We start from the raw sequence: 16995 nt of genomic DNA on the forward strand, positions 1-16995 counted from the left end.
TAATATGGTATATTCCACAAAGCCTATGCAGAACATTAACAACACATTTTTAAGATTGATTTTACTAATTTTTTTAATCAAATATTATATAATTTATACTTTGAAACTTTCATAAAATATTGATTAACAATACAACAATGCACAGATTTTAGGTATAAGAAAAATTGTAACAATTTGAATAATTTTTGTCATATAAGAAAAAACTATTAGAAAATATTTTATTGCAGGTAATTTTTTTTTTCCTTCAAAAATTAAATAGACAGAAAAGACAAAGTAAAATTCTGAACATAGAGTATTATTTAATAAGTCACTTTCGATTTTATAGAGGGTGATATAGCTGATAAAAAAAATTTTTAAATATATTTTTCAGTTTATAAAATATTATTTCAAATGAAAGAAAATTTTATTACACATTCATTTAAAACATTTATAGAAGTCTTAAATGACTTGAAATTCAAGTTAATACTCATCTGTAATCAGGAGATTCATTATATCTATGGCAGTTTATTTTTTCATAAAATATTTTAAAATCATTTAAAAACTTCTTTCTTTTTTAGTATAAAACTATTTGTAAATTCTTCATATTAAATGACTTTTTCAAAAGAAATGATAAAGCTGATTTTTCAAAGAGAGTATTAATAAAAAACAATATTTATAGGTACTATGAAAAAAATATAAGCAATAAAATTTCATATTCTTTTTGAAATATGAAATATATAAGCCTAGAAGCATTATAAAATTAGTGGAATGGAAGCCTTTTAGATTTACTTTAAACCCAAAAATTTACATTAAAATGAGAAAATTCTTCACTAACCTTCATTTAAATTCAAAACATGAGCTCTTTGAAAGTTATAATAATAAGAAGAAGAAGAAAAAAAAAAGCAATGAAAATGAGTTTAACGATGTGACATAGATTAGTTAAAAATTACAATTTACTTTTCACAATAAGCATAGGAAATTTTAACAATAAAATATAATGAAGCTTAAAATGTTTGTTAAACAGATACCAATGGTAAGAATGACATTATTCATGTTGATTCCTTTGTTTTTAGTAAAAATGGAATAATAAATGGATCAACACAAGCAGGTAAAATATTGAAAGGCTATAAGTGTAATTTGCTTCAATTTAAAACTAAGTTATCTATTTCTTCTAAAACATTGGACATGAACAAAATTAAAATGATGTATTCAAAATGAAATTGCTATTTACATATGCAATGCAATAACAAATAAATATGTCTAATCAATTTAGTTTTTATCTATATGGCTGTGGATTTTCTCTGCATATTCTCCTGGTCATGTCAGCCTATAAAAGAATAAATTTAAACATTTATTAGTCAAAAAAGAAAACACTAATGAAAATAAATATTTTTAAAAACAGCATAAACATAGTTTTTTCATATGATCAGTATTTCCAACAACTATCATTGGTTTTACTTTTAATTAATAATTTTGCATTAATATGAATATTGTAAAAAGAAAAGTTATATTTTGAAATAAAATGCAATATTATTGCACTACAAATTTGTTTAAACATAAAGTTTTTGTTTCTTAATGAAAGAAAATAACATCTTTCAATGCTATATATATATATAACAGCTGCTAATCTGAAATAAAATAAATGATTTGATAGACTATATTTATTGCTGCTTGTCTTAGAATTGAGAATAGAAAAACAATAAATAAATAGTTATTTATAATTTGCTTTCATATTTATTTATCTTCAAATCAGAAGGAAAAGAATTTTTAAAAAAATGTAAGTAAGTGATTTTTATTAAAAATATTTTCCACTTGTGTTTAATTCACTGAAACATTACAATTATTATTTATTTTTTCTGTCGCAGTAATGTCAGATATCAACATTCATTTCCCTTCCTCTTCCCGATAAGAGTTTTTTTTTTTTTTTTTTCAATGTTAACTTATACAACATCAAGACAAAATGTCAATAATAAACATTTTAAAAGAAAGGTACCTAGGTTATCAGAGAAGGAAATTCATTTTAATTAAAAAATCTGCCTAAAAATTCCAATTGGAAATATATGTTTATCTTTAACAGTTTAGAAATTAGTTATTGGGCTATGATTTTAAATAAATTTCAAAAAGTGAAAGCATTAATTACCAGAGGTTCTAGTTCTCTTTCACTGACCAAGTCAAATTCTTTAATGAAGTAATAAAATTGTTTGTAACAAGTATTCACATGTGCTTCCTGTGGAAAGAGATATAATAGATATTATACAGCAATTTGATTTACAATGAACAGAAATAGAACAAGTATGCAAAACACAACAACAGGCCATTTTGTTAGCAGATTCAAGTTGGTTTTAATTTTGAAATCTGGGGAAAATTATAAAGTACAAAATTATGCAAAAGTTCAACTGTCAATGATAATATTTACTGCTAGCAATATGCCAATGAACTTAGAATGACACAAGGAAGTTAATATTAATTACATGCTCCAAATCTTTCTTCTAAAAAAATTTTACAAGAAATATATGAAATATCTTATTAATCTACATTTGTAAGAAAACCAAATTATATTCCTTTTTTAGAATCGTTTTTTAGTTTGAACATATTTAGCAGGTTAAAAACGAGTCAAAATGAAAAAAATCTCACAATTATTAAGCTGTATTATTCAAAATTACTCAAGTATGCTTTGAAAACAATATATTTAATGCCTTTTAAAAATTATAAAATGGTGCAATTTTATAAAAATTTTACATTTAACTTCATAAATTAATATTAACAAATTAATGAAGTTAAACGATAATAAAAAGTCTATTAAAATATACATGTTGAAGAACATGATAATTTTCATGTGCTTCATGCATACTTTCATGCTGCTTTTAAAATATAACAGATTTATAGTTTACTGTTAATGAATGTTACTTTTTATTTTCTCCTTTGATTTAAAATTAATCATCAAATAGCTGACTGAACATACTTCTGCAATGGTAAAGTTGTTAAAAAAGACATCTGCAACCAATTTTTGTCAATATTTTTTAAGAGAATGACTTTACATATTTTGTAAGTTTCAAATCGAACAAATAAAACACAAATTTTATTAACTGAAAGAAAAAAATGTTGACCATGAAAATAAAGGGACCATTTTTTGATAGAAAAACTAAAACCATTTAATAAGATAATCTATTCATTATAAACTATTATTATACAAAAAAAAAAGTTAGGTATCAATATAATGTACTTGAAAGTTAAATAATAAAAGAAATACTTACAGCTCCAATGGAAACTATTCTGTCAAAATGATGAATGTATACATGAACAAAAACTCTAAATAGCCTTGTTAAAATTTTCTTGCAGGTAGGTACAAATGAACGAGGAAAAGGTTTGTCTGAAAATAAGTAAAGATTATATAATTTATTTGCTCAACTTCAAAAGTTACTTTAAAAAATAAATATTTATGTTAAAAATATTTCTGAAATTGATCAAAAGTAAATATATTCTAACCATATACTATTTATCATTCAATATCATGTATAATGCTTGCTAAAATAACTTAATTATATAATGGAAGTTGACTTCAACTATATGCAGAAATTTCTGATATGGAAAATGATTATTCAAAAAGAATAGAGATTTATATTGGTTTTTCTTCCTGGTGCATTAATAGAAAAATAAAGACAAAGTAAAATTTCATATAATACTATTTTAAAGTAATACTATACATGAAACGATCTAAGTGAATAAGATTATTTCTATTAAAAAATTTATAAAATTTTTTGTCAATGTAAAACAATTAAAAAAAATAATTAGAATTTAATAGATGATTGAATAGAAAAAAATGTAATATATAAAATGAAAACATACAATTGATTTAAAGAAGCAATTCTTTAACTTACCAACAGTTACAGGAAAAATTTCTTCATTGTTAATGTTACTTTCAACCCAGTCCATTAGTAGAGAAATGTATTTGTGTGCAGGTAGAGGTGTAGGTCTTTTATATTGCACACCATCTGCCCAGAGATATTCAAACCTAAAGGACAGATAATTAGGAACAATATTAAAAAAATTACAAAATTGAACTTTATAACAAAAATATCAATCAACTAAGAGGGGGAAAAAATACAGTGTGAGGAAGATTATTTTTCTGTAATTTTTGTCTTTTAAAATATATAATATAAAGATTCACATAAGACAAAAAGGAACTTTACCAATATTTAAGTAAAATATACTATTGCTTAAATAACAAAACATTTATGTAAATATTAGCTTTAATTACAATGTACCGCCATAATATGTGTATTTAGATGCACATTTTACATTTTTATGAACACCGTAAATGATTTAACTTAATTGAAACATCTACTTAAATAAGCACATCTCTCACACATATTTTTTATAATTAATTCTTATTTCTATCAACAAATTGAAATTAATATTACTGAAAAAAACTTTTAGCAATATATTTTTCACTGATTAAGTTTTTAAAACATCAAAAAAATTATTACAAATTAAATAGCATTCAGAGGAAATTGTATAAATTAGAATATCAAACATTAGTTAAGCAATATGTTGAGATTATTAGTCATGACAAAAACAAATTATGTTTTTAAAAAGTATTATTAATTTTAAAAATATGAATTTCCAAAATTGACAAAGAATATTGTATGGAAATATTAATTTGCTTTTTAAAATCTCATAACAATAAGATAATAAAAAGATAAATGTAAAAGTCTAATCCCCAAAAAATATTAACAATTCCAGTGTTTCAAATGACACAAAAATAAGTTACAGAAAACTATAAAAATTACAAGAAATTTTTTTGATAATATGTATTTAAAACAAATGAATTAAAACGATTTTGAACAATATCCATTCCCTCAAAATGAACAAGAGGGAAAAATATGTTTTTTAAATTAAATTCTCAGCCGTTATCAGAATTAATGATAATTCTTAATAATGTAAAAACTCAATTAAAAATAATTTAAATGTATTTAACATTTATTACTTTTAATGGCATTCAAAGATTTTCTGTATAAACAAGTACAAAACAATTTGAATATAATTGAATGAAGAACTGAATCTCAGATACAGCATCTGTGCTTTGGAATTTATTCTTTGGGTCTAAAAATACTTATATATTGAAAAACAACACACAATGAATAATATATAAAATTATAAAGTATATGGTACAAAAAAAAATCTAATTTCTTTTTTGTGATTAGGAATGATAAGTTTGTCATCAAAACAAAAAAGAAAATCTATTTCCTTTCCCTATTGAGCAATAACATTTTAGGTATAACTTACTTCTTTATCTATTCTAGAGCAAAACATTTCCTTTAAAAAAATTTCAACACAGTGTTTAACAATATATTAAGGAGGCAATACAGTGTGAATGAAATTTTGGATGAAATGATTTAAATCATATCAATTTGAAACTAAGCACGTAGGCTTGGATGAGTCAGAGAACATCCAGATTAATGTCAAAAGAGGTGAAATCGGTAAAAGATGAATGATTATAATTTATATACTGCGGTAAACACAAACATAGATGTAGCATTATAAATGAGATGTATAAATTTATTGATATTCCATATGCTATAAGAAATATTGTGAATTTTATGTCATTAATTCATTTTTTGTGAAAAAAATTGTTTCACACCAGAATTTTTTTGCTTTTGAAAACAAATAGATCATTGCTACTGGCATAAGATATATTAATACTTTTTCTCCCATACAATTTTTTCAAACAATTAGCTACAATGTAATAAAATAGTAATTTTTATAAAGTACCTAGGTCCACCAGACATAGTTGGACAGCTCTCTTCGGTGCAAGAATCAAGAACTGTGCCATATATTAAATTGATTCGGTTAAAGAAATCCACAACTGAAAAAAAAAAAAAGATAAAATGAAATTTCACATTATATGAAATTATGTCAATAACTTGTACAGAAATAAATGATCAGAATTCAAAATAATTTTAACAAATGAGCAAACAGAAAATTTTATCCAATATGCTTTTTAGAAGTTACAAACACGACTATGCACTTTTTTTTTAATGTTAGAATTTATGCTTGAAGCTAAATTTAGACTTTAAAATCTGCTAATTTCAACGAATGTTCCATGTTAAAATATTGAAATGTAAAGCAATTGAAGTAAAACAGGAATTACATCCCCCAAAGAAACGTTTCAAATGATAATCTACTTAGAACCAATGCTCTATTTATTTTGCTTACAAGATGCTTTTGTGCCCATTTTTTGGGTGTAGTGTGCTTGCTTTCTGCTACCCCTCATTCTGTAGTATTAAAATGCTTCCTTTTTTAAAAATTAACTTCATAATCTAATTTTACATAAATAAAAAAATTACTTAAAAAAATTTCTAAAAAAATTTAAACTTGCAATTAAAATTAAAAATTAATTTTAACTGATCTTTAAAAACATTTTTCCTATATTCTTCAAATGTGCATTGAATTATACAACTAGAGTAAATAAATAGGTAAACAAATAAAAACTTGTACAGATTAGGATTTTAAAAAAAATTTAAATCTGCTATCGCAAATTTCAAGTTATCATGTGAGAACATTTTTTCGATGAGTTGCTTAGAGCTAGAAAGCGATATTTGAAACTCAGAATCGAAACGAAAACATTTTGCGTTGAACGTTGTGATATATAATCCAAATGGACATGTCCTGTGTTTGAAGTTGAGTGTTCTGATTGAGAATCTGCAACACACTGCATACGTTTATTCTTTCTTCGTTCCCATTGTAAAACTATTTTACGTTCATATTTAATTTGAAGTCTTTTTTCGAAGGCTTTGTCTCTGAAGGTTTGATTGAAGCTTTTATTCCAACCTCTGTTTTTTCTTTTGTTCCCTTTCTTTTTTTCTTTGCAAGGCTTCATTGGGAAAAAGCATAGAATGTCCTATTTATGATTTATTCATTGTCTACGCAATTTCGAGCTTCACTCCTCCCTAACGAAAACAACATCAAGTTCTTTTTCTGTTTATCAGCTCCTAATAACGTAAGTGTCGAAAATTGGTATCGTTCGATAGAGGATATTGAGTAGAGTGTATCGATGCCAGTCGTAAACAGAGTTTTTGCAAAACTGAGGTCAAAAATCTTGCTCGAAAATTCAAATTTTCACAACTTTGAGAGCCTGTATCTTGTGAATCACTCGGAGTAGCAACATGAAATTCATATCATTACGTGCATTTTGGCGAGTACTATCCAACGATATGAGCAAATGCAATGTAACTTGAATTTGTACCCGAGTGTCAATAAAAATATCATTTGACTCTATTCCTTGAGACGAGTGTTTAGACGGGTCACACTCGTCTTCATGTTGCATAGAAGCCGAGATATAACAACTTCCGGTATTACTATGGTGAAAACCCCATGTCTCTTAACATATGTAGTTTACGAGATATAACGAAAATCATCTGCGCATGCGCAGTAAACAACTCCATGGGGGATCTTCTATAACCCCGTAGGATTACTTTGGTGAAAACCCATTGTCTGTAACATATATAGTTGGGTCATATATATAGCTCCATGGGGGGTCTTCTATAGCCCCTAGGATTACTATGGTGAAAACCTCACGTCTCTAACAGCAGGTCAACCTTTTAAAAATGCATCTGCTTTCAAAGAAGCATACATAATAATAATAATACAATACTAGTAAAAGCAGATGAAGATGAAAATTGTCATTTATGCTTTATTCATTGCCTACACAATTTCAAACTTCAATTATTCATTGCATACGTAAACTTCAAAATTCCCTGACCAAAACAATATCATGTTCTCACATGATAAAAAAAACATAATATATATGTGTAGACAACTGCACAAATCACCACTATGAAGTCAGTCTCAAACAATATGTGCAAAAATGCTGATGCCAAAATCCTCAGATTGTGTTGTTGCAAAAGAATGTTCAAGCACAGTTATTTTCCCGTTAAGTCTCTTATCCATACAAAGTTGTTACCAGACAACAACTTTGTATAGTACTTTTTGGTTAATCTTTCTATACTTCCAAAACCTAAGAAACAAGCCACAAAGCATCTGCTTCAGTTGAGGCATGTTGCCAAATTATTCAATATTCATATTATTTTATATTTATATCCTACCATATAAAGAAAAATGGTATTAAACTTCAATCCATCGAAAAATGGTAATTTATAAGATCACATAGAAAAGTTTGCATTTTCTACATTTGGAAAAATTAGTTTCTTTGCCTCAAGTCACTTTTTTTCCCATTTTTGTGGTGGTGGTGGGGGACTCATTAATTATACAGTGATGTTGTGTTAAAACTTATACACCCTTTAGCAGTTTTGAACACTTTATCAGTAAAATATTTAAAACTTATTCTTTTAAAAAAGAAAGTGATAAATACCATGTACAGCTAGCCAATCATTTAAATTTTCTCCAGGTGGCAACTTTACAGCTTCTTGAAGATCAACTGCAGAATCTAATGATGCCTGAGCACGTTTGTGAAGTGAATAACGTAAAGTGCCTTGTTGAAATTTTTTCTTCGGACGGAAAGTCTGTGCATAAAAATGGATAGAAATAAAACATTTTAGAATCTAAATGTTACTGATATACATACATATATATAATCTTCAGAGAATAAGGCTTACAATGAAAGCATATATGAAAATAACCTTCAGAATATTTTTTGACATAATCAAAAAAGATTTTTTTTTTTAAATATTTCATGTTGCAATCAGATATTTTTTGAGAAGTTAAAATATTCTTTTTTCATGTGGAAAAATTATTTCAATATGTTGAGAATATATTTGTTTCTGAAAAATACATCTAGATACAAGTACATATTTGGTTTGAAAATTAATAAACAAATAATCAATATGATGGAAATTTAATTTATATAATACATTTTTTTTTAACAGATGACAACCGAGAATAAACACACTATACTCTGTTTCACCCTAACTTGGCAGTAGTGTATATTCTAGGCATGCCGAATCACAGTCGCTGTGAGGGGAACTTTGTTACTTTAAACTATAAAGTTACTAGAAATGCAGATCGTTGGCGAAACTTTATCTCTCAAATTTTTCGCCAAATAGTAAATATTTATTTACTTTATTATATTATCACTTTATAGGAGAATTAATTGTTTCCTTATTTTCATTATTTTTTCAATATTATTGATACATTATTTTAATAATTCATTAAAGTTATTTCATTTCGTTTCATCGTTTCTCAAAAGAAAACCCTACATCTTTCAATATTCGGTAAAGCGTAGTTCGGCTAATGTTTTTCGAAAAGATATCTGTATAATCGTTCACATCTTTTAAAATTTTATCTAATGTTGGGATCTCATTTCTACGAAAATATGCATGGATTTTTCGTCAAATACAGGATAGTGTAAAACCATTATATTTTACAAGACTTGAATGTTTACCTATCCAGCCTAATCGCTTCTTTCCGGGGGTACTTAAAGGACTGGATGCCTTTATTTCTTTTTTCAAACGGAAAACTGTTCTTTGTGAAACACATGTAAGGTGCGAAACTTTATCGACGATTTGATTGATAGAATCTTGAGGGTTTTCTCGGAGTCGAGAATAAACGTTTAATATGTTTCTGCATGCTGCACTTTTCGTTGGTTTCACTCATCTTGAAGGTGTGCACAGCATAGTCGGTGATAACACTTTCTCTTTTTCAGACATTTTAGAAGTGAATAAAAATAACGAATCGAATAAATATTCAACAATCAAAACTAATAACTACTAATGTGATTAATAGTATCAAAAATATCAGCTGGTAAAAAAGCGAGAATAAAAAGTACGAAAGATTATAACGGTTGCGAACTGAATGAAGCTGAGTTGGCGGAGACGTAAAAGAAAAGCGCCAAATATTTGACCTTGAAGACCGGTTCTAGCCAAAGTGGAATTCCTTATGTCAATCTTTTAGCTTTATTCGTTCGCTTTATTTACAAAATACTTAACAGATAAGCACTTCTAACTTGAGAATAATTTTAAATACATACTGATAAAAAAAGGATTTCTGTAATTTATGATATTATTTGATAAATTTCTGCTCATTTTAACTATTTTAAAGTCAGAATTGATGGGGAACTCTTTCCCAACGCGGAGCGTCACATTTTCTACCTTTTACAATACTGCCAAGTAAGGGTGAAACAGAGTATAACTTTGGATTACAAATATGTAATCTGCTGCAAGAGAAAATGTTTTAACTTGCATTGTTATTATAAATAAAATGGTGACCCCTCTGAAGTACAAATGGTTAAAAAGAAGTTAAATAATATTGCTTTCTTTGTTATCATATTCTTAATCCATATTTAATAATTAGAAATGTGGATAGAAGTGTTTTTGCCAGAAAAAGATATAGCTCTCCAGAGAATAAAGCTTATGCAAATTACATGCTTTTTTAAAAACAGTCCAATAGTTTTCAGCTTATACAAGAAATATGAAGTAAAACCATACTAAGATTTTGCAGCCCATAATAATAAGGAATCATTTCCATGATTCATAGGCGGCAAAAGGTCTGAACACAGACTCATCTAATGCTTTGTAAAATAGTGATTATTGATTCACAAGGCAGATTAGATGACTAATTACCAACATGAAGCCTCAGCAAGCTCTATATGAGAGCTTCTCAACTTTAGTTCTAACGAAATTAAAGTATCTTTATAGAGTTTCCAAAATGTGGAAAGATGCATTTCACATTTTTGGTATGCTATAGCAACAAGGAACTATCTTCATGTTTCACAGACAGCAAAAGATCTAAACATAGACTCAATTAGTGTTCTGCAAAATAGTGATTGTTGACTTATGAGATATATTAGATAACTAATTACTGAGATGTGGCCTAGCCACAGTGAGCTCTTCCGACTGTAGTCTGTAAATAACTTTCAAAAATGTAATGTCAGCTTAAAATCTTCATCAAACAAAATTACTGAAAAAATAACACAATTTGAAAACACAAGAAAAGAAATTAAGGAACAAATGTATATATATATATATATTCAATGTGCTGATGGTATGTATAACTAACTAGTTTTTTGCATACGATATATCCATAGGATTGTTTGATGTTATAAACAGCAATTTCAGTCAATGTTACATACATATCCATGCAGAAATCATAACCTTAAACAAATGCTTCACACACAGTTTTCCCAATTAGAAATTTCTTTTTACTATTCAATTTCGATTTAATCTGTAAAATCTTCTTCAAAAAAAAAAAATATGTGCTATTTGTCTCTGAAAATCAATATATCAAAGATGAAATGGGTTGCTATAAATTTGGTTTCTAATTTCTAGAAATGAAGTTGAAAAAGTTTGATAGCACTTGCTTTACATCACAGCAATCCAAAACATCATGAAGATTTGCAAAACACCAATCAGTAATAAACATCACAGCATGATATTTCTGTTTCATAAACCTATATTATCTGTAGTAATGGCTGATACCATCTTCAACTATTACATATTTAAAAAGTCTGTTATGTCTGTAGCTTTGTTTGATTAGCCAAATATGCTCCAATAACTTTTTTTTTCTTTGGATGTCTATTAATCTGACGTTTTTGCTTTTCCTGGAGAGTTTGATCAAAACATGGGGCAGTTATGACAATTATTGAAATACTATGCTTTACATAGTCATAACATTGCAAATATCTGCATCAACTGTGATATGCAGTTTACTTTTTCATAGAAGATTTTTTTTTTTTGTGTGTGTGTGTGTCATATATATATCTATATTTAAAAAGAATATGAAATGCTTATTAATTATTAACATCTTTTTAATAGGTTTCAATAAATTCAGTTTCATATTTTTCTGTAAAATTTTTGCACTTACTGGTTAAAGGGTCTATGTGTTAATAACTACTTTCATCAAAATTTGCCAGGAAGAAAATTAGTGAATATTAGCAAAAAGCCTGCGAGTAAAAGATGTTGCTGATATTTAAAAAATAGCATAAGAATTTGAAGCTGATTCACACTATTAGTATGTAAGACTTTAAGGTTCCTAAAAATTTATAAGTATTAAAATTGTTTTTTAAAGCAAAATTTACTCTTGGATACTGAAAAAAAGAAATAACATTTGTAATAAATTTCATTTCAGATGGAAAAAAAAATTGTACTTCTATAAAACTAAGAGCAAATTTTATCTAATATTTAAATCTACAATTTTTTTCAAAACATTTATACAAAGAAGTTACACTAAAATAAAATGCTAATTTTATTTTAGAAATAGATATTAAAATGAATTTAAAAATAAAATAAAATTATCAATTTAAACATTGTCTTTATAACACTTAATAAATACTACATACATATGGAAAAAAAAATTTCTAGTTTTTTTTTTTTTTTTTTTTTTTTTACACACAGTACTCTTTAAAGAAAATAGTTTTTAAAAAAAATCCATATTCTTAAGAGAATAAGTTTACTAAATTAATTTAAGCATTTTTTTTTTTCAATAAAAAATGTGTAAAGCATTGGACATGGAAACAAGTAATGAAGCAAGTACATGGAAACAGGTAATAAATTACTGTAATTTATACAGCATATATATTTTCTTTAACTGAATTCATGCGTATAAAATTTAAACAATTTTCATTTAGCAGATGTAAATAAATGAGAATAAAGTATAACTATTTAAATATAAGAAATGTTCAAACTTCTTCTTAATCTCTTCAAATTTCTTTTCATCAAGATTGTCTAATTTAGATATTGATTTTTAATTTAACATTCAAAATAGCTTTCAAACATATGCCAAGAGATCAAAATTCAAGAGACAACTCAATTTCTTCTTACTTTACTAGCATACCCTATTTATAATTTCTTTTTCATATTATGTAGTACTGAATTTAAAACATGTATATTTATAAAATTTTTACTACATTCCTTTTTTGACATCCAGAATTTCCAAATTAAATATGGGATGTCATATTTATTTTCTTATTTCCAGATGATAATTAAAAGAACAATATGTTATAATTGTCTTCAATGTTGTTTTGTTTAAATCTTAATAAGCTCCTTAATCTTATATATTTCATAGCTTCATAATAATATTAATGCCTTGAAGACATAGCTTTTTCTATCAGCGTTAAAATCTTCAAAAGAACTGATTTGATTTCTTACATGCTAATGCAACGAAGATTACTATAGAAAAGATATATTACAGGGGTGTTTGTGGGACCCCAAAAAATCCCCGGAAACTTTTACGGACTTACTACCGACATTTTGGAGTTTCGAGAAGGGGGGGGGGGAGAAATGAAAAATTCCAATTATGAAGTATTGAATGACCTAATTATAAAAGTTCAATGAATTACTTTTTTTGCAAAATTAATAACCATAAATTTTCAAACATATAAACTACTACATTTTATGTAAATATTTTAAATTACCTGAATTAATTCTTTAAAAAAAATTATCTAATTTCTGCTGCTTTTTTTTTTATTTTCTGATGTTTGTGAGCTTGTCTTTCTTTTGTGATGAACTTCATAATTGCAGGAAGGTTGACTTTTATTTTCCTCATTTACAGTTGAAGAAATTTCCTCGAGAACTGCACATGCAGAGGTAGAAGCAGTTTGCTTTTCTGCTAATGTAGAAGGTTTTTCAGAGACTTTTATAGGTGACTCATCTGAAATACATGTTTTTAAGTCCTCTTGATATGTTTTCCAACTTCTGTTCATATTCAGTAAGAGATCTTTGTGAATTGGATCAGTGATTGGATTTTTTGAGCCATATTTTTTACATGAGGTTTCTTTAGAAGCCATTAAATCATATTTAATAGTCTGCACTGCATCTAGGGAATCAATCTTAAGAGAGGTTCTATAGTCAGTGACAAGTGTATCCATTAAGTTGAATGCACTTTCCACTAATGGGCCATGGAAGCAGCCAATTCAGGCTTTGACCAATTTAGCCAATGTAGGATACTTAAAATCATTTGTGAAATCATCTTTTAAATTAAAAACTTTAGACCAATATTTATCAATTGTACACTTGACTTGATTTCCACTTTCATCAGATGTGTAGAGCATTTCTTTAGTGATATCAATATCACTCTGGTATAACCTTATTTCAGCTTCTACTTTTGACTTTCCATTATCACTAAAAATATGGGACATAAAAGATGATAATTTTTCAAAAGCTAATATTGTACTGGTTTTACCTCTTAGCTCTGGATCTAATGCTGTAAAACTAATTAGATATGAATTTTTAAGGGGTAATTTCTGTTTCATATGCTGTGCTGTATTAGTATAAGCTTTTATCAGAGAAATTTGGAATTCTTTTGCTATTGGATGATTTTTTGATAATTTCTTCAGGAGAGTGGAAGCTTCTGCATCAGTAAATATTACTTTGCTAGGTAGATGGAATTCTGGATTTGTGACATCAACCTTTAATAAATCATTATAAGATGTGCACTCTATATTTTCTGGCTTCATTAAAAAATTTTTCCATCAATTTATAAATACTGGAATGTATTAAATGAAATATTGGTTTTTTTTGTTACAAATAATTTAATATATGTGTTGAAATCTGGTAATACTGCTGAATATAATGCCATATGCAATAAAGTTTTGTTTTGCATAACAAATAACCCTTTTAGTATTCTTTTTTTCCGAGCTAAAGCATTCTTTGTGAGTTGTTGGGAATGCAAGCAAGAATACACCCCTTCAACAATTTTTTTCTGAGCTGCAGAAATATTTCTTTTATTGTATACAGTTTCAACATAAGAAAAATAATCCCCTTTATCAGTTTTATCCAAGTAGTGAAAATAAAATGCAATAAGAGCATCCCACAGATCTTTGATTCTTTCTAAAACACATAAAATGTACACCCACCTATGGTCTGGTCTCTTCAAGGGCTTAAGTTTTTTAATGGCAAGGGATTCACAGATTTTGAAAAAATTCTCTTTTACTGCAGCTTTTCATATCGAAATAGATGTCATCAAACAAATCTTCTACGTATTTATCCAAACATGAAGCAAATTTTTTTGCACAGTTATTATCTGTGTGACATGTGTCACCATCAATATCTAATAAGTGGGGTGCTTTGTTTGATCGTAGTCTGGTTTCAACACCCTTTTTTTTCCCACACATGGTGTTACATGAGTCCATTAATACACTAATTAAGTTTGCCCATGGAATATTATTATCTTCAATAGTATTAACAACTGCTTTAAAAACAGCTTCTGAATTGCAAGATTCCATCTTTAGAGATGCAAAATGATGAACTACAACTTCATTTTGATTGTTGTCATAAAACTGCACCAATATTGCCAGTATACTTTCTTGAGCATTGCTAGTACTTTCATCCAAATTTAGAGAAAATGAAGTCTCCTTTAAAGTTTTAATGATATTTTCCTTAATAGTTTTTGCGAGCCCATATTTCATCTTATAACATGCAGTAGTCCGGGACATTTCCAACGAGTTTAGTGCCTTGCGGCTCAACTGTTTGCAGAGTTGAATTAAATTGGGAGCTACATTGAAAGAAAGAGAATTCTCGGCGATAAACGAAGTTATTAATACCTCTTGGCGTGCTTTTCTTGTCACTATATCCAATGGCCGAGCATCAGTCTCCAGTAAGTCAACAGTATTTTTTGAATTAGCATAATTACTTAAAGTCCTTGAATGTCTAATGCACTTTGAATATTCTATGTGCGTCACAGTTTTAGAATGATTTGTGGAAGCCTTGAATCCTTCCCCACCATACTTCAGCAGTGAGTTATAAAAAACACAATATGCTTGTCCAGCAACATTTATTTTCTTGCACCATGTGCCGATGGTATCCCCATTACCATCTCTCCGTTCAATCGAATTCCACCTAAATGCATTCCGGACACCTTCTTCTAATTGTATAATATCACTATTTATATCGAGAAATTTCATAGCGAAATTCTCTTGCGTACATAAATAAAAAAATATTTCAATAAACGAAACGAAAAATTTACACGTGCATCAATAAATGAAACGAAAATTTTACACAGCGGAGAAAAAAAAGTTGCGAAGCGATCAATGACAAATAGCTAATACAGCGAAAAATCCCCTTTCTCTACTTATTGGCGCCACGCCAGAAGAGATAAGACCTTTGAACCCAGAGTCACGTGATGACACATCTGGTCGAACAAAGTTTCTCCCTTTTTTTTCTGCCGCGCCTACTTGCCGAAAAGAATCCAGAAGAGAATGTCCGAGAACCGGGGGAATGAGTCATAACTCGCAATAAGGAAAGATCAAAAAAGAAGTCCCCCCCCCTTTTCACGCATTATCACTGCCTTTGGAGAAAGAAAGGAAAAGTTTTCACCACACACACTGACCTTGCGTTTTCTGCTTTCAAAGCAAACAAAATTACCCAGATCAAAATAAATAATTCATTATTATTCCTACTTCCTTTTGAACGACGATCCCCGGAATTTCCGGGTATCGAAGTTCAAAATCCCCGGAATTCCGGGGTTTCCCCGGAGCACAAACACCCCTGATATTATCTTCGATTTCGAATAGATAAAAAACAATATCAAATAAAGCATATTTTTATTCTAAAATCAGAACATCTATACAGTATAAAATATGAAGAATTTTTACTACATTAAATACGTCATGTTGTAACACTGATAACTTATCTGATTAACGAGAGTTATTGTGTAAAGGGATAAAATATATCATTAGCATCGTAGGATATATTAAATGAAAAAAAAGAATCGATAAAGGTGGATCTTTTATATCAAATAACAAAATTGTAAAGAAACGGATAACATTTAAAATGTGTAATCAACAAAATTTTCTGAAATATTATTTAGTGGATTGCTCAATAATAAATATTGCTTTGAACAATTTATAAACATAAAAACAAACAAAAAATACAAGTGAGTCGGAATGATATTCTGAAAACAGAAACAGCTTTTCAGAAAAGAAAGATGTACGCAATAAATTAATACAATGTTTTATTTTTTTACCTTATTCTTTCCAAAAAAATCAACAAACCCAGCCATCACGATTCAAGTGTCGCGGTTTGTTTACAATGAATTAACTGAGACTAAAACTGCCTATGTTGTTTT

The 16995-nt window shown here is 27.6% G+C and overlaps 1 protein-coding gene across 1 annotated transcript; it reads right to left on the minus strand.

Moving 5' to 3' along the window:
* Nucleotides 1–1154: 1154 nt before the first annotated feature.
* Nucleotides 1155–16954, minus strand: LOC129981174 (MOB kinase activator-like 3). Its single transcript, XM_056091892.1, has 7 exons — nucleotides 16894–16954; nucleotides 8351–8501; nucleotides 5752–5845; nucleotides 3858–3991; nucleotides 3234–3349; nucleotides 2120–2206; nucleotides 1155–1306 (listed from the first exon to the last, which is right to left on the minus strand). The coding sequence occupies exons 1-7, from the start codon at nucleotides 16927–16929 to the stop codon at nucleotides 1256–1258; spliced, it is 669 nt and encodes a 222-aa protein (XP_055947867.1). The 5' UTR covers nucleotides 16930–16954; the 3' UTR covers nucleotides 1155–1255.
* Between the last annotated feature and the right edge of the window lie 41 nt (nucleotides 16955–16995).

The sequence above is a fragment of the Argiope bruennichi genome, chromosome 8 (assembly GCF_947563725.1).
Source record: "Argiope bruennichi chromosome 8, qqArgBrue1.1, whole genome shotgun sequence".
NCBI lineage: Eukaryota > Metazoa > Arthropoda > Arachnida > Araneae > Araneidae > Argiope > Argiope bruennichi.